Source organism: Anomaloglossus baeobatrachus, chromosome 2 (genome assembly GCF_048569485.1).
Source record: "Anomaloglossus baeobatrachus isolate aAnoBae1 chromosome 2, aAnoBae1.hap1, whole genome shotgun sequence".
NCBI classification, from domain to species: Eukaryota; Metazoa; Chordata; class Amphibia; order Anura; family Aromobatidae; genus Anomaloglossus; species Anomaloglossus baeobatrachus.
Genome location: NC_134354.1, coordinates 709,066,715 through 709,087,042, shown reverse-complemented (window position 1 = coordinate 709,087,042; position 20,328 = coordinate 709,066,715). Strand labels below are relative to the sequence as shown.

Below are 20,328 nucleotides of genomic sequence, written 5' to 3'. Positions count from 1 at the left end.
TGCGTCATGAACTTTTTTTGCTGCAAAAGCGTATCCTGTTTTTGCAGAGAAAAACGCATGCAAACGCATGTGTTATTTTGCAGGATCCTGTCACTTGAAGTTTATGGGCGGGCATTGGAGTCATGTGATCGGGAGTCAGTGGAACTGAACGTGATAGACTGGGAGCCGGCATCTGACAGCTGCGGAGGCTCGTAACCAAGGTAAACATCGGGTAACTTGCTTGGATACCCGATATTTACCTTGGTTACGAGCGTCTGCAGCTGCTAGAAGCCGGGCTCCCTGCACACGTAACCAAGGTAAACATCGGGTATCCAAGCAAGTTACCCGATATTTACCTTGGTTACGAGCATCTGCAGCTGCTAGGAGCTGGGCTCCCTGCACACACAACCAAGGTAAACATTGGGTATCCAAGCAAGTTACCCGATGTTTACTTTGGTTACGAGCGTCTGCAGCTCTCAGGCGTAAACGCAGGTGAACGCATGTTGACGCAAGTCCATTGCAAATGCATTGAAATGAAAACGCATTTGCACTGGATCCGTTTTTGCGTTAAAAAAACGTTCAGGACGCATGTTAAAAAAAACGTAGTGTGAAAGCAGCCTAACAGGTGTGGGTGGATGAGGTCAGCAGACATGTACGAGGAATAATGTGGGCTCGCCATGCAAGCCCATATGAAAAAGGACACACACGACCAAGGACTTATATATACGTCCTTGGTTGTGAAGGGGTTAAAAAAGGGCAGCTACATTTTAAAGAGCTGTAATTCCTAAATGCTTACTCCAATTAGGATGTGAATACCCTAAAATTACAGCTGAGAGTCTGCACTTTAGGCCCATATTGATTATACATATTTTTGGACCAAACTGTATGTACTGCTTTTCTCATGATTCACATTACATGATCTGATAATATGGTGCAAGTGTCAACAGCCCTATGGGAATATTTGTAAACCTGTCTCCCAAATCATAGTGAACACTGAATATATACAGATCGGCTTAAAAACTGCGGACTAAAGCCTGTAACGTTTCTGTGAATTTTTTTTTACATGATCTTTTAAAACGCACCAAAATAGGTGTGAGGTATACTACATTTCATGAACTAAAAGAAGATAAAAATTACTGAAAAGATGTAAAAATAAATTAGACCCATAGGCTAATATTGTGATCATACCTGTGTCAGTTAATACCTAATCATTACAAGATAAAACCTCAAAGCCAAGTCTTTTTTGAAAGTTAAAAAAAAATCTCTCTAAAAACAGTGACACAATTAAACCTCACTAAAATGTGATGGACTATAAGAGTTTCCGACTATTGCCAGCCGCGTTGGGGCAATCCTGGTTGAAGAGAAAATGGAGTACCGGGTCCAGTGGGAAAACCGGCAAAGGCGTCTGCCTGTGCCGAAAATCCTTCCAGGGCAGAGGCTGAATGTGCCTGGTGGAAAAGACAAAAACAAAATCAATTACACCTCACCTCCTAAATTGGTGTCAGATTTAAGACAAAAAAAACCCTAAAAACATGCCAAAATAGATATAATATAAATACTATCTATTTATATGAGGAGAAAACAAGGAAATCCAGCAAGGACTCAGCAAACCAGGATTGGAGTAAAGAAGGGAATTTTGTTTACTTACCGTAAATTCCTTTTCTTCTAGCTCCTATTGGGAGACCCAGACAATTGGGTGTATAGCTTCTGCCTCCGGAGGCCACACAAAGTATTACACTTTAAAAAGTGTAACCCCTCCCCTCTGCCTATACACCCCCCCGTGCATCACGGGCTCCTCAGTTTTGGTGCAAAAGCAGGAAGGAGGAAACTTATAAACTGGTCTAGGGTAAATTCAATCCGAAGGATGTTCGGAGAACTGAAAACCATGAACCAAAAGAACAATTCAACATGAACAACATGTGTACACAAAAGAATAACAGCCCGAAGGGAACAGGGGCGGGTGCTGGGTCTCCCAATAGGAGCTAGAAGAAAAGGAATTTACGGTAAGTAAACAAAATTCCCTTCTTCTTTGTCGCTCCATTGGGAGACCCAGACAATTGGGACGTCCAAAAGCAGTCCCTGGGTGGGTAAAAGAATACCCTGATAAAAAAGAGCCAACAACGGCCCTCCTCTTACAGGTGGGCAACCGCCGCCTGAAGGACTAGCCTACCTAGACTGGCATCCGCCGAAGCATAGGTATGCACCTGATAGTGTTTCGTGAAAGTGTGCAGACTAGACCAGGTAGCTGCCTGACACACCTGCTGAGCCGTCGCCCGGTGCCGCAATGCCCAGGACGCACCCACGGCTCTGGTAGAATGGGCTTTCAGCCCTGAAGGAATCGGAAGCCCAGAAGAACGGTAGGCTTCAAAAATCGGTTCCTTGATCCACCGAGCCAAGGTTGACTTGGAAGCCTGCGACCCCTTACGCTGGCCAGCGACAAGGACAAAGAGCGCATCAGAACGGCGCAGTGGCGCCGTGCGAGACACGTAGATCCGGAGTGCTCTCACTAGATCTAACAAATGCAAATCCTTTTCACATTGGTGAATTGGATGAGGGCAAAATGAAGGTAAGGAGATATCCTGATTGAGATGAAAAGGGGACACCACTTTGGGGAGAAAGTCCGGGACCGGACGCAGAACCACCTTATCCTGGTGAAATACCAGGAAGGGGGCTTTGCATGACAGCGCTGCAAGCTCTGACACTCTTCGGAGTGATGTGACTGCCACTAGAAATGCCACCTTCTGCGAAAGACGTGATAGAGAGACATCACGCAGCGGCTCAAAAGGTGGTTTCTGAAGAGCCCGTAGAACCCTGTTGAGATCCCAGGGTTCCAGCGGACGCTTGTAAGGTGGAACTATGTGGCAAGCTCCCTGCAGGAACGTGCGGACCTGCGGAAGCCTGGCTAGACGCTTTTGAAAAAACACGGAAAGCGCCGAGACTTGTCCCTTGAGAGAGCCGAGAGACAAACCCTTGTCCATTCCGGATTGAAGGAAGGAAAGAAACGTGGGCAAGGCAAACGGCCAGGGGGTAAACCCCTTATCAGAGCACCAGGCTAAGAAGATCCTCCAAGCCCTGTGATAGATCTTGGCTGACGTTGGTTTCCTGGCCTGTCTCATAGTGGCAATGACCTCTTGAGATAACCCTGAGGACGCTAGGAGCCAGGACTCAATGGCCACACAGTCAGGTTGAGGGCCGCAGAATTCAGATGGAAAAATGGCCCTTGAGACAGCAAGTCTGGTCGGTCTGCGAGCGCCCACGGTTGACCCACCGTGAGGTGCCACAGGTCCGGGTACCACGACCTCCTCGGCCAGTCTGGAGCGACGAGGATGGCGCGGCGGCAGTCGGACCTGATCTTGCGCAACACTCTGGGCAGCATTGCCAGAGGAGGGAATACATAAGGCAGTCGAAACTGCGACCAATCCTGAACTAAGGCGTCCGCCGCCAGAGCTCTGTGATCCTGAGACCGTGCCATGAATGCCGGGACTTTGTTGTTGTGCCGAGACGCCATGAGATCGACGTCCGGCGTTCCCCAGCGGTAACAGATCTCTTGAAACACGTCCGGGTGAAGAGACCATTCCCCTGCGTCCATGCCCTGGCGACTGAGAAAGTCTGCTTCCCAGTTTTCTACGCCTGGGATGTGAACCGCGGAGATGGTGGAGGCTGTGGCCTCCGCCCACAGCAGAATCCGCCGAACTTCTTGGAAGGCTTGACGACTACGAGTGCCGCCCTGGTGGTTGATGTACGCGACCGCCGTGGCGTTGTCCGACTGTATGCGGATCTGCCTGCCCTCCAGCCACTGATGGAACGCTTTTAGGGCTAGATACACTGCCCTTATCTCCAGAACATTGATCTGAAGGGAGGACTCTGTCGGAGACCAGATTCCCTGAGCCTTGTGGTGGAGAAAAACTGCTCCCCACCCTGACAGACTCGCGTCCGTCGTGACCACCGCCCAGGATGGGGGCAGGAAAGATTTTCCCTTCGACAGGGAAGTGGGAAGAAGCCACCACTGAAGAGAGGTCTTGGCTGCCAGAGAAAGAGAGACGTTCCTGTCTAAGGACGTCGACCTCTTGTCCCATTTGCGGAGAATGTCCCATTGGAGTGGACGGAGATGAAACTGCGCAAAGGGAACTGCCTCCATTGCTGCCACCATCTTCCCCAGGAAGTGCATGAGGCGCCTCAAGGGGTGTGACTGGGCCCGAAGGAGAGATTGCACCCCTGTTTGCAGCGAACGCTGTTTGTCCAGCGGTAGCTTGACTATCGCTGAGAGAGTATGAAACTCCATCCCGAGGTAAGTCAGTGATTGGGTCGGAGTCAATTTTGACTTTGGGAAATTGATGATCCACCCGAACCTCTGGAGAGTCTCCAGAGCCACGGTCAGACTGTGTTGACATGCCACCCGGGAGGGTGCCTTGACTAGGAGATCGTCTAAGTAAGGGATCACCGAGTGGCCCTGAGAGTGTAGGACCGCCACCACGGATGCCATGACCTTGGTGAAGACCCGTGGGGCTGTCGCCAGGCCAAAAGGCAGTGCCACAAACTGAAGGTGTTCGTCCCCAATGGCGAAACGCAGGAAGCGTTGATGCTCTGGAGCGATCAGCACGTGGAGATAGGCATCCCTGATGTCTATTGATGCCAGGAAGTCTCCTTGGGACATCGAAGCGATGACAGAGCGGAGGGATTCCATGCGAAACCGCCTGGTTCTCACATGTCTGTTGAGCAATTTGAGGTCCAAAACGGGACGGAATGAACCGTACTTTTTTGGTACCACGAACCGGTTCGAGTAAAAACCGCGACCACGTTCCTGAAGGGGAACGGGGATCACAACTCCTTCTGTCTTCAGAGTGTCCACCGCCTGAAAAAGTGCAACGGTTCGCTCGGGGGGCGGTGTTCTGAAAAAACGAGTCGGAGGACGAGAGCTGAACTCTATCCTGTAACCGTGAGACAGAATGTCCCTCACCCATCGGTCTTGGACATGTGGCCACCAGGCGTCGCAAAAGCGGGAGAGCCTGCCACCGACCGAGGATGCGGTTTGGGGAGGCCGAAAGTCATGAGGAGGCCGCCTTGGAGACGGTGCCTCCGGCGGTCTTTGGAGGACGTGACTTAGACCGCCATGCAGAAGAGTTTCTCTGGCTCTTCTGTGGCCTGTTGGACGATGAGGATTGGGACCTGGCTGAGGGCCGAAAGGACCGAAACCTCGCTTGAATTTTTCGTTGCTGAGGTCTCTTTGGTTTGGGCTGGGGTAAGGACGAGTCCTTTCCCTTGGATTGCTTAATAATTTCATCCAATTGTTCGCCAAACAACCGGTCGCCAGAAAAGGGCAAACCGGTCAAGAACTTCTTGGAAGCAGAGTCTGCCTTCCATTCGCGTAGCCACATGGCCCTGCGGACTGCCACCGAATTGGCGGATGCTACCGCTGTACGGCTAGCCGAGTCCAGGACAGCATTCATGGCGTAGGATGAAAATACCGACGCCTGAGACATCAAAGACCCTTCTTGCGGAGCAGAGGTACGGGTGACCGCATTAATCTCAGACAGACAAGCTGAGATAGCCTGGAGTGCCCACACTGCTGCAAAGGCTGGGGCAAAGGACGCGCCTATGGCTTCATAGATGGATTTCATTAGGAGCTCTATCTGCCTGTCCGTGGCATCCTTGAGCGTTGAACCGTCAGCCACTGCTACTACGGATCTAGCCGCCAGTCTAGAGACTGGAGGATCCACCTTGGGACATTGAGCCCAACCCTTAACTACGTCAGAGGGGAAGGGGTAACGTGTGTCTTTAAGGCGTTTAGTAAAGCGCTTGTCCGGGAAAGCCCTGTGCTTCTGGACAGCATCTCTGAAGTTCGAGTGATCGAAGAAAACACTCCGAGTACGTTTGGGAAACCTAAATTGGTGCTTCTCCTGCTGTGCTGCCGACTCCTCTATAGGTAGAGTTGGGGGAGAAAGATCTAGCACCTGGTTGATGGACGCTATAAGGTCATTTACTATGGCGTCCCCTTCAGGTGTATCAAGATTGAGAGCAAAGTCAGGGTCAGAGTCCTGGGCTGCGACCTCCGCCTCATCCTCTAGAGAGTCCTCAAGCTGAGACCCCGAACAGCGTGATGAAGTCGGGGAAGATTCTAAGCGAGCCCGCTTAGCCGGTCTGGGACTGCGGTCCGTGCCGGAGTCCTCCACGTAATAACTAGATGCCACCCCAGGAGCACGCTTCGTCGCAGACCGAGAGGGGCCTGGGGGCGATCCCGCAGTGCCCGGGGCCTGTGTAAGGGCCAGTCTGGGCTGCAAAGCTTCTAGTATCTTAGCAGACCATTTGTCCATAGACTGAGCCATGGATTGTGAAAGTGACTCAGAGAGTTTCTCAGCAAAAGCTGCAAACTCTGTCCCTGCCGCCTGGACAGGGGAAGCCGGCGGTTCTACCTGGGCCGAGGGTCCCACCAGTGCCCCAGGCTCCGGCTGAGCGAGTGCCACATGGCCCGAGCATTGCTCACAGTGAGGGTAGGTGGAACCTGCAGGTAGCATAGCCGCACAAGAGGTACAGGTTGCAAAATAACCCTGTGTCTTGGCACCCTTGCTCCTTGTGAACTACATGCTGTAGTCTCCCAGGAGAGTGATCACTGAGGGATATATAGCCACAAGCTAACAGTACAGCCGAACCGAGAAAATGTATACAAATATAATATATATATATATACAGTTCAGCACTCTAGGGGGCCCAGCACCGGTGGGAAGAAGCCACCTGGCTTACCGACCGCTCAAGCAGTGTGTGGCCACCAGATTCCCTGCCTCGGGTCTCCCAGAGGTGCTGCCAGAAGTCCTCCACCGGCAGAATGTGCTTAAAACATGGCTGTCGGCGTTCACAGGGGAGGAGGGAGCCGTGGGCGTAACTACAAAAGTGCGGGAATCTGGTGTCCCAGAGTGAATAGTGAGGGGGGCGGAGGACAGCCAAGTGTGCTCCAGCCCTCACTGTCGGCGTCAGACCGACCGTCCCGCCCTTCCCCCTGACTGGCAGGCCCGGGGGCGGGAGTTTAAGGCACTAGGCCGCAAAAGCCGGGGACTAAAGTTAAAACCGCGGCCGGCAAGCAGGCGCGGTCGGCGCGGTAGTCCCGGTCTCATACCAACACCGCAGTCGCTGCAGCGTCTGAGGTCAAGGTGCTCCATGCACCGTCCCCAAGGGGACACAGAGTACCTGTAGATGCAGGGCCCTGTCCCTGATGATACTCAGTCTCCTGTCCGACAGAATCCCACAGGGGCTGCGGAGGGAGCCCGGTCCCAGTGCCTGGATGACCGGATAGGATCCCACTTCTCCCAGAGCCCCTAAGGGATGGGGAAGGAAAACGGCATGTGGCTCCGGCCTGTGTACCCGCAATGGGTACCTCAACCTTAACACCACCGCCGACTTAGTGGGGTGAGAAGGGAGCATGCCGGGAGCCCTGTTAGGGCCCTCTTTTCTTCCATCCGATATAATCAGCAGCTGCTGCTGCTGACTAAAATGGGAGCATGAGTGCATGTGTGCCTCCTTCAACACAAAGCATAAAACTGAGGAGCCCGTGATGCACGGGGGGGTGTATAAGCAGAGGGGAGGGGTTACACTTTTTAAAGTGTAATACTTTGTGTGACCTCCGGAGGCAGAAGCTATACACCCAATTGTCTGGGTCTCCCAATGGAGCGACAAAGAAAGTTTCTTTTCTTTATTAATCTTCAAAATATAAGATCGCCGCAACGCGTAGTCCCATTTGCGCTAATTCTCTGCCATTCACTTTGGTTCCTGATCCTTGTGGGTCTTTTAATTTTATATTTTGAAGATTAATAAAGAAAGAAGGGAATTTTGTTTACTTACCGTAAATTCCTTTTCTTCTAGCTCCTATTGGGAGACCCAGACAATTGGGTGTATAGCTTTTGCCTCCGGAGGCCACACAAAGTATTACACTTTAAAAAGTGTAACCCCTCCCCTCTGCCTATACACCCTCCCGTGCATCACGGGCCCATCAGTTTTGGTGCCAAAGCAGGAAGGAGGAAACTTATAAATTGGTCTAAGGTAAACTCAATCCGAAGGATGTTCGGAGAACTGAAACCATGAACCAAAGAACAATTCAGCATGAACAACATGTGTACACAAAAGAACAACAGCCCGAAGGGAACAGGGGCGGGTGCTGGGTCTCCCAATTGGAGCTAGAAGAAAAGGAATTTACGGTAAGTAAACAAAATTCCCTTCTTCTTTGTCGCTTCATTGGGAGACCCAGACAATTGGGACGTCCAAAAGCAGTCCCTGGGTGGGTAAAGAATACCTCGATAAAAAGAGCCGTAAAAACGACCCCCTCTTACAGGTGGGCAACCGCCGCCTGAAGGACCTGCCTACCTAGACTGGCATCCGCCGAAGCATAGGTATGCACCTGATAGTGTTTTGTGAAAGTGTGCAGACTCGACCAGGTAGCCGCCTGACACACCTGCTGAGCCGTAGCCTGGTGCCGCAATGCCCAGGACGCACCTACGGCTCTGGTAGAATGGGATTTCAGCCCTGTAGGAACCGGAAGTCCAGACGAAAGGTAGGCTTCAAGAATCGGTTCCTTGATCCACCGAGCCAGGGTTGACTTGGAAGCCTGCGACCCCTTACGCTGGCCAGCGACAAGGACAAAGAGCGCATCAGAACGGCGCAGTGGCGCCTTGCGAGAAATGTAGAGTCTGAGTGCTCTCACGAGATCTAACAAGTGCAAATCCTTTTCACATTGGTGAACTGGATTAGGACAAAAAGAAGGTAAGGAGATATCCTGATTGAGATGAAAAGGAGATACCACCTTAGGGAGAAATTCCGGGACCGGACGCAGAACCACCTTATCCTGGTGAAACACCAGGAAGGGGGCTTTGCATGACAGCGCTGCTAGCTCAGACACTCTCCGAAGTGACGTGACTGCCACTAGGAAGACCACCTTCTGCGAAAGGCGTGAAAGAGAAACATTCCTCATCGGCTCGAAAGGTGGTTTCTGAAGAGCCGTTAGCACCCTGTTAAGATCCCAGGGTTCTAGCGGACGCTTGTAAGGTGGGACTATGTGGCAAACCCCCTGCAGGAACGTGCGGACCTGCGGAAGCCTGGCTAGACGCTTTTGAAAAAACACGGAAAGCGCCGATACTTGTCCCTTGAGAAAGCCGAGAGACAAACCCTTGCCCATTCCGGATTGAAGGAAAGACAGAAAAGTGGGCAAGGCAAACGGCCAGGGAGAAAAACCCTGATCAGAGCACCAGGATAAGAAGATCCTCCACGTCCTGTGGTAGATCTTGGCGGATGTCGGTTTCCTGGCCTGTCTCATAGTGGCAATGACCTCTTGAGATAACCCTGAGGACGCTAGGATCCAGGACTCAATGGCCACACAGTCAGGTTGAGGGCCGCAGAATTCAGATGGAAAAAAGGCCCTTGAGACAGCAAGTCTGGTCGGTCTGGTAGTGCCCACGGTTGACCCACCGTTAGATGCCACAGATCCGGGTACCACGACCTCCTCGGCCAGTCTGGGGCGATGAGGATGGCGCGGCGGCAGTCGGACCTGATCTTGCGTAACACTCTGGGCAGCAGTGCCAGAGGAGGAAAGACATAAGGCAGTCGAAACTGCGACCAATCCTGAACTAATGCGTCTGCCGCCAGAGCTCTGTGATCTTGAGACCGTGCCATGAATGCCGGGACCTTGTTGTTGTGCCGGGACGCCATTAGGTCGACGTTCGGCGTTCCCCAGCGGCAGCAGATCTCTTGAAACATGTCCGGGTGAAGAGACCATTCCCCTGCGTCGATGCCCTGGCGACTGAGAAAGTCTGCTTCCCAGTTTTCTACGCCTGGGATGTGAACTGCGGAGATGGTGGAGGCTGTGGCTTCCACCCACAGCAGGATCCGCCGAACTTCTTGGAAGGCTTGACGACTGCGTGTGCCGCCTTGGTGGTTGATGTACGCCACCGCCGTGGCGTTGTCCGACTGAATTCGGATCTGCCTGCCCTCCAGCCACCGCTGGAACGCCTTTAGGGCTAGATACACTGCCCTTATTTCCAGAACATTGATCTGAAGGGAGGACTCTGCTGGAGTCCAGGTTCCCTGAGCCCTGTGGTGGAGGAAGACCGCTCCCCACCCTGACAGACTCGCGTCCGTCGTGACCACAGCCCAGGATGGGGGCAGGAAGGATTTTCCCTTCGACAAAGAAGTGGGAAGAAGCCACCACTGAAGAGAGGCTTTGGCTGCCCGAGAAAGGGAGATGTTCCTGTCGAGGGACGTCGACCTCCTGTCCCATTTGCGTAGAATGTCCCATTGGAGTGGACGCAGATGAAACTGCGCAAATGGAACTGCCTCCATTGCTGCCACCATCTTCCCTAGGAAGTGCATCAGGCGCCTCAGGGGGTGTGACTGGGCTCGAAGGAGAGATTGCACCCCTGTCTGTAGTGAACGCTGTTTGTCCAGCGGTAGCTTCACCATCGCTGAGAGAGTATGAAACTCCATCCCGAGGTAAGTCAGTGATTGTGTCGGTGTCAATTTTGACTTTGGGAAATTGATGATCCACCCGAACCTCTGGAGAGTCTCCAGGGCAGTGTTCAGGCTGTGTTGGCATGCCACCCGGGAGGGTGCCTTGACTAGAAGATCGTCTAAGTAAGGGATCACCGAGTGTCCCTGAGAGTGTAGGACTGCCACCACTGTTGCCATGACCTTGGTGAAGACCCGTGGGGCTGTCGCCAGGCCGAAAGGCAGTGCCACGAACTGAAGGTGTTCGTTTCCGATGGCGAAACGCAGGAAGCGCTGATGCTCTGGTGCAATCGGCACGTGGAGATAAGCATCCCTGATGTCGATTGATGCTAGGAAGTCTCCTTGGGACATCGAGGCGATGACGGAGCGGAGAGATTCCATCCGGAACCGTCTGGTTTTCACGTGTCTGTTGAGCAGTTTGAGGTCCAGAACGGGACGGAATGATCCGTCCTTTTTTGGCACCACAAACAAGTTGGAGTAAAAACCGCGACCACGTTCTTGAAGGGGAACGGGGATCACAACTCCTTCTGCCTTCAGAGTGTTCACCGCCTGAAAAAGTGCATCGGCTCGCTCGAGGGGCGGAGATGTTCTGAAGAAACGAGTCGGAGGACGAGAGCTGAGCTCTATCCTGTAACCGTGAGACAGAATGTCTCTCACCCATCGGTCTTGGACATGTGGCAACCAGGCGTCGCGAAAGCGGGAGAGCCTGCCACCGACCGAGGATGCGGTTTGGGGAGGCCGAAAGTCATGAGGAGGCCGCCTTGGGAGCGGTTCCTCCGGCGGTCTTTTTAGGACGTGACTTAGACCGCCATGAATCAGAGTTCCTCTGGCCCTTCTGTGGCCTGTTGGACGTTTGAGATCTGGCTGAGGGCCGAAAGGACCGAAACCTCGGTTGTATCTTCCGTTGCTGAGGTCTCTTTGGTTTGGACTGGGGTAAGGACGAGTCCTTTCCCTTGGATTGTTTAATAATTTCATCCAATTGCTCGCCAAACAGGCGGTCGCCAGAAAATGGCAAACCGGTCAAGAACTTTTTGGAAGCAGAGTCTGCCTTCCATTCGCGTAGCCACATGGCCCTGCGGACTGCCACTGAATTGGCGGATGCTACCGCTGTACGGCTCGCAGAGTCCAGGACGGCGTTCATGGCGTAGGACGAAAAAGCCGACGCCTGAGCGGTTAAAGACACCACCTGCGGAGTAGAGGCACGTGTGACTGCATTAATCTCAGACAGACAAGCTGAGATAGCTTGGAGTGCCCATACTGCTGCGAATGCCGGAGCAAAAGACGCGCCTATGGCTTCATAGATGGATTTCATCAGGAGCTCTATTTGCCTGTCAGTGGCATCCTTTAGCGATGAACCATCTGCCACTGCTACTATAGATCTAGCCGCCAGTCTGGAGACTGGAGGATCCACCTTGGGACACTGAGCCCAACCCTTAACTACGTCAGGGGGGAAGGTGTAACGTGTGTCATTAAGGCGCTTAGTAAAGCGCTTGTCCGGAAATGCTCGGTGCTTCTGGACCGCATCTCTGAAGTTGGAGTGATCGAAAAACGCACTCCGTGTACGTTTGAGAAACCTAAATTGGTGTTTCTCCTGCTGTGAAGCTGACTCCTCTATTAGTGGAGTTGGAGGAGAAAGTTCTAGCACCTGGTTGATGGACGCTATAAGGTCATTTACTATGGCGTCCCCTTCGGGTGTATCCAGATTGAGAGCAACGTCAGGATCAGAGTCCTGATCTGCCACCTCCGCTTCATCCTCCAGAGAGTCCTCATGCTGAGACCCTGAGCAGTGTGATGAAGTCGAGGGAAGTTCCCAGCGAGCCTGCTTAGCCGGTCTGGGACTGCGGTCCGTGTCGGAGTCCTCACCGTGGGACCTAGGAGACACCCCAGGAGCAGTTTGCTGCGCCGACCGAGGGGGGCCTGGGGGCAATGATTCAACAGTGCCCGGGGCCTGTGTTACCGGTCTGGACTGCAAAGCTTCTAGTATCTTAGAAGACCATCTGTCCATAGACTGAGCCATGGATTGTGAAAGAGACTCAGAAAGTTTCTCAGCCAATACTGCAAACTCTGTCCCTGCCACCTGGAGAGTGGCAGCCGGTGGTTCTACCTGGGCCGAGGGTCCCACCAGTGCCTGAGGCTCCGGCTGAGTGAGTGTCACAGGGGCCGAGCATTGCACACAATGAGGGTAGGTGGAACCTGCAGGTAACATAGCCGCACAAGAGGTACAAGTTGCAAAATAAGCCTTGGCACCCTTGCTTTTTGCAGACGACATGCTGTTGTCTCCTCTTAGAGCAATCAGTGAGAGTATATAGCCAAAAGCAAATAATGTCGCAGAACAGAGCAAATGTATACACAATATGGATATATATATACACTTCGGCACCCAGGGGAGCCAGCACCTGGTAACTGGTGCGGCTTACCGACCGCCCTCAGCGGTTGTGTGTCCACCAGATTCCCTGCCTGGGCCTCCCAGCGCTGTGGAGCTCTGTCTGAAGTTCTCCACCGGCAGCAGCGATGATAACAATGGCTGCCAGCGTTCTGAGAGGAGGAGGGAGCCGTGGGCGTGCCTCAGAAAGTGCGGGAATCTGGTGCCCCACAGTGCTCAGTGAGGGGGGAGGAGGATACTAAGTATGCTCCAGCCCTCACCGCTGACGTCCAGTCTAGCGTCCCGCCCTTACCCCTGACTGGCAGGCCCGGGGCGGGAATATGCGGTACTAGGCCGCAGAAGCCGGGAACTAAATTTAGAAGCGTGGCCGGCAAACAGGCGCGGTCGGCGCGGTAGTCCCGGCGACACAAAACACACAGCAGCTGCTGCAGCGTCCGATACACAGGCGCTCTATGCGCCGTCCCCAAGGGGACACAGAGTACCTCTGAAAGCAGTGCCTGTCCCTGATGACATCCAGCCTCCTGTCCGTCAGATTCCCTCAGGGGCTGCGGAGGGAGCCTGGTCCCAGTGCATGGTGACCGGTTAGGATCCCACTTCTCCCAGAGCCACTAAGGGATCGGGAAGGATAACAGCATGTGGCTCCAGCCTTTGTACCCGCAATGGGTACCTCAACCTTAACAGCACCGCCGACCATAGTGGGGTGAGAAGGGAGCATGCCGGGGGCCCTGGGGCCCTCTTTTCTTCCATCCGATAAAGTCAGCAGCTGCTGCTGACTAAAATGTGGAGCTTGCGTGAATGTGTGCCTCCTTCAACACAAAGCATAAAACTGATGGGCCCGTGATGCACGGGAGGGTGTATAGGCAGAGGGGAAGGGTTACACTTTTTAAAGTGTAATACTTTGTGTGGCCTCCGGAGGCAGAAGCTATACACCCAATTGTCTGGGTCTCCCAATGGAGCGACAAAGAAAGAAAGTTTTACTCTAATCCTGGTTTGCTGAGTCCTTGCTGGATTTCCTTGTTTTCTCCTCATACTAATGGATTGACTCCTATCCAAGTCCGTGCAGGAACTTTACTACCAGGTGGGAAGAGACCCGTGAGCTTCCTTGCTGGAGCTGGACGTTGGCTTACATTTTCTGATATATATATATAAAAAAAATTTTTTAAGGAACTACTCAATTACACAATATTTGCATGTCATGAATGGATGTCTAGGTCTAAGCAACATTGAGTAATCTAAATTATTGATAAATATACATTATATTTTTGGAGACTAAAGGTGAGAGCATCGGGATTACAAAACTATTCCCACTGTACACGTTGGAGCCTGTAAGGGGTGTTCTCTGAGCCTTGCCTGTAATAAAGCAGACTGTGCGGCGGCGGCGGCTGCTGCGCTCTGCTGGAGGCCTTGCAGGGACTGAGAAGGACTCTGCGGAAATCCAGGAAGACCAGAGAGAGAAAGGAGAGGAAATGCTGAAGGCCTGTGGGAAAAAGACAGTCAGTCAATGTAAGTTACTGAACAAGAATTATGGAGCAATAGATCAATAAGGGGGGCAGATGAACGACTGCTGGACCCCTTAACTTTCAGTAGAATAATGCAAAGTGCATGGTGAAACCCTGCATGCCTAAACTGGAATAAGGAGACTGTCGGGGAACCCCCAAACATTTCAGATTAGTTGCTAAAGTGTTTAGCTCAACTGGAACCTGTCAGGTCCCCAGTGCGCCCCAGAACCACGAGCAATCCTGGGTACATATCTAGAATCCCTGCCTAACCGTCCCTGCAGCACACACAAACAAATCTTAAGAAAAAGTATTTCTAAAGGGTGCTTTACACGCTGCGACATTGCTAGCGATCTAGTTAGCGATGTGACACGCCAGATCGCAGATACGATCTGTCGAGATCGCACATAGGTCATTTTAACCCCTTCAGCCCCGGGGCACTTTCCGTTTTTGCGTTTTTGTTTTTTGCTCCCCTTCTTCCGAGAGCCGTAACTTTTTTTATTTTTCCGTCAATCTTGCCATATGAGGGCTTGTTTTTTGCGGGACAAGTTGTACTTTTAAATGAAACCATAAGTTTTACCATATGGTGTACTGGAAAGCAGCAAAAAAATTCCAAGTGTGGAAAAATTGCAAAAAAAGTGTGATGGCACAATAGTTTTTGGGATGTTTTATTCACGGTGTTCACTATATGGTAAAACTGATGTGTGGGTATGATACCTGAGGTCGGTGCGAGTTTGTAGACACCAAACATGTATAGGTTTACTTGTATCTAAGGGGTTAAAAAAAATTCACAAGTTTGTCCAATAAAAGTGGCGCACGTTTTGCGCCATTTTCCAAAACACGTAGCGTTCTTATTTTTTGGGATCTATGGCTCAGTGACGGCTTATTTTTTGCGTCTCGAGCTGATGTTTCTAATGGTAGCATTTTTGCGCAGATGCTACGTTTTGATCGCCTGTTATTGCATTTTGCGTAAAACTTGCGGCGACCAAAAAACGTAATTTTGGCGTTTGGAATTTTTTTGCCACTACGCCGTTTACCAATCAGATTAATTGATTTTATATTTTGATAGATCGGGCATTTCTGAACGCGGCGATACCAAATATGTGTATATTTATTTATTTTTTAACCGTTTAATTTTCAATGGGGGGAAAGGGGGGTGATTTGAACTTTTAGGTTTTTTGTTTTTTTTTTAATTTTTTAAAACTTTTTTTTTACTTTTTTTATTTTATTTTACTAGTCCCCCTAGGGGGCTATAGCGATCAGCAATCCGATTGCTGATCGCTATCTGCTGATCACAGCTATACCGCTGTAATCAGCAGATTCAGTCACTTTCTTTCTTCCTCTGCTCCGTGCCGAGGAAGAATGAAAGTGAAACTTCTTAGCACCAGGCGTCATCACATGACCCTGTGCTACGATGGCAACCACCGAACGTCACGTGATCACTCACGTGACGTCCGGAGGGGGCGGCGGTAAGAAAAAAAGATGGCCGCGCGCATATAGATCTCGCTGCCAGACTTTGGCAGCGAGATCTAAGGGGTTAATGTTCCGGGTGGAATGCGATTCCACTCGGAACATGTAGGCACACATGTCAGCTGTTGAAAACAGCTGATATGTGTGCCGATCCACGCCGCCTGCCCGCGGCAGGGGGCGGGGATTACCGGGACACGATCCATGACGGAAAGATCCGTCCATGGTCGTGAAGGGGTTAATAGCGCCGGTCACATCTGCTAATGAGATCGCTAGCGATGTTGCAGCATGTAAAGCACCCTTAAGGACAGTTTATGAGATGCTACAGAGGGCTGTGACTAGTTGCAGGTGCGTTAGTTCCCTGGCTAGTCGGTCCACTTAGCTTGTTATCATGCCCCTGTGGGCGTCCTAACATGCTTTAAAATGCCCAGCATAATGGCAGTGCCATTAAAAGCCGTGAATGCGTGCAGCTTTGTACATTTAGCTTCTTTGCCGTCGGGTGTATGTGTTCCGGCTTGATGCTCACTGCCCATGATCGGAAGTTGTCCACACATCCGGTCATGCGCACTACTCCTCTCTGAAGCTGGGACGCACACACCTGGATTCAGAGTAGTACGCATGACCGGAAGACTTCAGATCATGGGCAGTGAGAATCTTTAAGCCGGGTAAGCATACATGCAATGTCAAAAAGGCTCAATGCTGACTGGTACAAAGCTGCACATACGGTGCTTTAACATTCATAAGGTTTGGAGCTCTTCTAAAGCTTACCAGTGGTGACTTAGGAAGGAAGGAGCCTAAAATTGGGTCCCTGTTTATGAGGTGCCACTGTTTGGTTATACTGTATGTAGTGACATAGTTTTGTTATGTGTTTTCATCCGCTATCTTCTGTTGGATCATAGGCGTTTTGCACTACGGACATGAGACATCTATGCAGACTTAGAGACGTGAAGGTTCTGGTGGCTTCTTCTCCTGCCCTACTTATATCGAGGTCGGACAGGAGGAGAGGAGACAGCAGCTCTCAGTGATCGGGAAGGATACTGTCAGCATTATCCTTCATCAGAGGAAGCAGCCAGCAGGTTTTTTTTCTCGGACTAAAAAAATAATCTCATATTCCAAAAATCCAACAGTTTGCTTTTTAAAAGTCCCATTAAAATAAAAACTGAAATATTCCAATTTTCACAATGGTCACTAAACCTAATAGACTTATACTTCTAGCCGAGGTAAGGAGGAATAGACATAATCTGATCCTTCACTTGCACAGGAGAGCTTTTTAGGCTCTGATCTTGGCAAAACTCAGGATGTAATGAAGGTGCAGGAGGATGTGACATCACCATGTGAGAATAATGGATCGTAAATTATCTTCTGTATATCAAAAAGTTACCAATTATTGTAATCCTGTCTGTGATGATAATGAGGCAGCTGAAAAGTCAAAACTGGAAGTATGAGTCTGGTATTAGGCTTAACTGGCAATTTAGTTATTTCTTTTCAACAGAGATAGCAAATAAGAAAAAGTGCTTAAACCAAGAATATGATTTAGAGAATTAGCCATTTTCTGACGACAAATGCCCCATAAATTGCATGGAGAAGCAATATGCAAACATGTCTACATAACAGAATAGCACAAATAATATAAAAAAAGCTGTAATATTACTAACCCGGCTTGACCCACGAGGGCAGAGTTAAAGTTCGAACTGAAAGCTGAGGCGAATCCTGGTAGAACAGATGCTGGAGATGGAGCAGAAGCCGGCACCGGAGGAACTGCTGACATGGTAGAGGGAGGCTGCAGTCCAGGGAAGGGTGGGAGACCAGGTAGAGCGGAGTTTACTGATGGTGTGCCAGAAACTGGAAATCCAGGAAAAGCAGGATTGGATGGGACCAAAGGTCCCTGTGGAACGGGAAACAATGAAGGAACTGCAGTGGATAGGTTTAATGGAAACTGTGAAGCAACGGCTGCTGCCGCAGCAGCGGGTGCTGAGAGACCGGGGAACACAGCTGATGTTAAGGGTGGCGTTGCAGTAGCAACCGTGTTGGCAGCTGTTAGCATTGGAAGAGATGGAGTAAGACCTGGGCTACCCGCAAATGGAGATCCATTGGACAATGAGGAAAATGCAGGGAAAACTGTAGAGGTGCCCAAAGCTAAAGACGACAGGTTCGGGCTGCCGAGATTTCCATTCAGTGAGCCAAGCCCTGACAACGCTGGGTTCATTGAATTAGCCAGGCTTGGTCCTGATGGAAAGACATGGCCTAGCACTTGGGGTAACCCTAATGATCCATGAGAAGGTGTAGCTGAACGCGATGGTCCCTTGAAAGCAGAAGGTGATGGACTAGCAGGTTCAGTTTTGGCCAAGATATTACTTGCGGATGGTGAAGAGGAAATACTTTGTTCGGGCAGGGAAGTGGATGCACAACTAAGAGGAGATGGGGTGGCCAACATACGCTGTCCTGGCACTGATGCAGATGTGGAAATGGGATTTGACAATGATGGCGAAGAGGAGCCTGAAAATATAGATGTTCCGGGAGTGGCCGTCCTCTGAGGTGTGGGGGTTGAACAAGGAGGCGTAAAAGACTTGTTTACTGAGGAGACCGATTCCACATTTGGAAGACCTGATAATGACAACAGTCCAGACGGAGGCAACGAGGGCGAATTCATTAATACTGGATCAGTTAAAAATCCTTTTAAAATAGACAGCAGAGGATTGCCGATTTGTCCAGTGGCTCCAGCGAGATCAGATAGTGTTGGGCTAGCCATACCCTGGAAAGTAGGATTCAAGGGCAATGGGAGACCAGCAAATATAGATGGCATCATAGCATTGCTAACGGTGGATGTAGAAGATGTGGCGGAAAATGGAAGTCCTGGAAGTGACAAGGATGACATTGCGTCATAGGGCCCAGGAATACCACAGGGCGTGGAGGAACTTGGCAGGGTTGGAATGGCAGCAGGTGGAAGACCAGGGAATACTATGGGGCTGGGTGTAGAAGGAGTGCTCACTGCCGGTATGGGTGTGCCAGAGGACATCTGAACACTTTTAATCACTGTTGGAGTGGGAGTAGATGGTTTAGGAGATGCCATAGAGGAAGGACATTGCCCTGGAAATGCTGATAGAGGAGTAGACATGTTCATTCCAGAAAGTGGAGTCGTAGGAGTGGATGGCGGGTTTGATGCTTTAGCAGGAGAAGCAGTAGAAGCCGGGCCAGGTGTCACAGCTGGTGTTGGGGGAGCAGAGGAACTGTTCCCATGTGGAGAAGCAAGAGGATTCGATGGAGCAGCAGCAGCTAGGAAAAGTAGACAAAAGTATATTTAGTAAAAAAAAAAAAATAATACACGTAAGGCTGTAAAGCGCACCAATCACCAGGATTTTCCTGTATAACCTAAAGATCAGTGCTATACTGGCCCTGTCAGGCTGAGTCTATACTTACCTTTAGTTGTCAGCTAGGATGTAATGTTTTAGAAACACAAGCTAGTAAAGTTGGGAAAATAAGCAGCTTTTTGACTGGCAGCAGCTGCCGATCAGCTGATAGCTGGGGTGGGTTTTCATAGTGATTCCTGCCCCCCTGCCTGTTGTTCCTCCCCCTGTTATTTATTCTAATTACATTATAGAAGTGTTTTACTAAGTGGCTAGAAGGAGCTCTGCTGAGGTCATACCCATGTGACCAGAAGGGGCGGGGCCTCAGACAACATAGCTGATACCAGGAAGCAACATTTTTCTGTTGTATGAGGCCCCGCCCCTTAAGGTCTTATCGTAAGGAAAGGTACTGGACAACCCCTTTAAACATTCATAGAGGAGGTGTCATGACAAATGTTCCAAGCATTTACGACTTTCCTTACCTTGATTGGGTGTAGATTTTCCTTGAGCCGCAGAATCCTCAGTTCCTACAAAATCACGGGCACAATTAGTTTATTATACAGAACACAATGTGAGAGAATAGATTTAATTTTGTTCCTCTAATGTCCATCTTGTCTAATAGCTAATGATGTCATAGGGTTCAGCTAGAACAGATGGGAGGGGAAGATTCACATTTCTGTTCACTCTCTACTGCTGTTATTGGTTCATAGTTCAGAGGGGGCTTTTCCTTTGTGACCCTATATAAACTGGTCACATGTACTAATAAAGGAGAATTCTTTGGAGTACACCATACTAAGGCGGGCTTTGCACACTACGACATCGCAGGTGCGATGTCGGTGGGGTCAAATCGAAAGTGACGCACATCCGGCGTCGCAGACGATATCGTAGTGTGCAAATCCTTTTTGATACGATTAACGAGCGCAAAAGCGTCATTATCGTATCATCATTTCCATAATGCCGGTGCAGCGACAGGTACGAAGTTGTTCGTCGTTCCTGCGGCCGCACGCATCGCTGTGTGTGAAGCCGCAGGAGCGAGGAACATCTACCTGCATCCCGCCTGCAATGCGGAAGGACGGAGGTGGGCGAGATGTTTACATCCTGCTAATCTCCGCCCCTCCGCTTCTATTGGCCGCCTGCCGTGTGACGTCGCTGTGATGCCTCACGACCCGCCCCCTTA

The 20,328-nt window shown here is 50.7% G+C and overlaps 1 protein-coding gene across 2 annotated transcripts in view; it reads right to left on the bottom strand.

The window, feature by feature from the left end:
• Positions 1-328: 328 nt before the first annotated feature.
• The window catches only part of PROSER1 (proline and serine rich 1), a 140,237-nt gene continuing 120,237 nt past the window's right edge, over positions 329-20,328 (bottom strand). For both annotated transcript variants that reach the window (XM_075337309.1, XM_075337310.1), the window contains 4 exons: positions 19,634-19,678; positions 17,463-19,080; positions 14,195-14,321; positions 329-1,427 (listed from right to left, as the gene is read on the bottom strand). In XM_075337309.1, the coding sequence (XP_075193424.1) occupies positions 1,305-1,427; positions 14,195-14,321; positions 17,463-19,080; positions 19,634-19,678 (1,913 nt within the window). In that variant the 3' untranslated portion in view covers positions 329-1,304. The remainder of the gene's footprint in view (positions 1,428-14,194; positions 14,322-17,462; positions 19,081-19,633; positions 19,679-20,328) is intronic.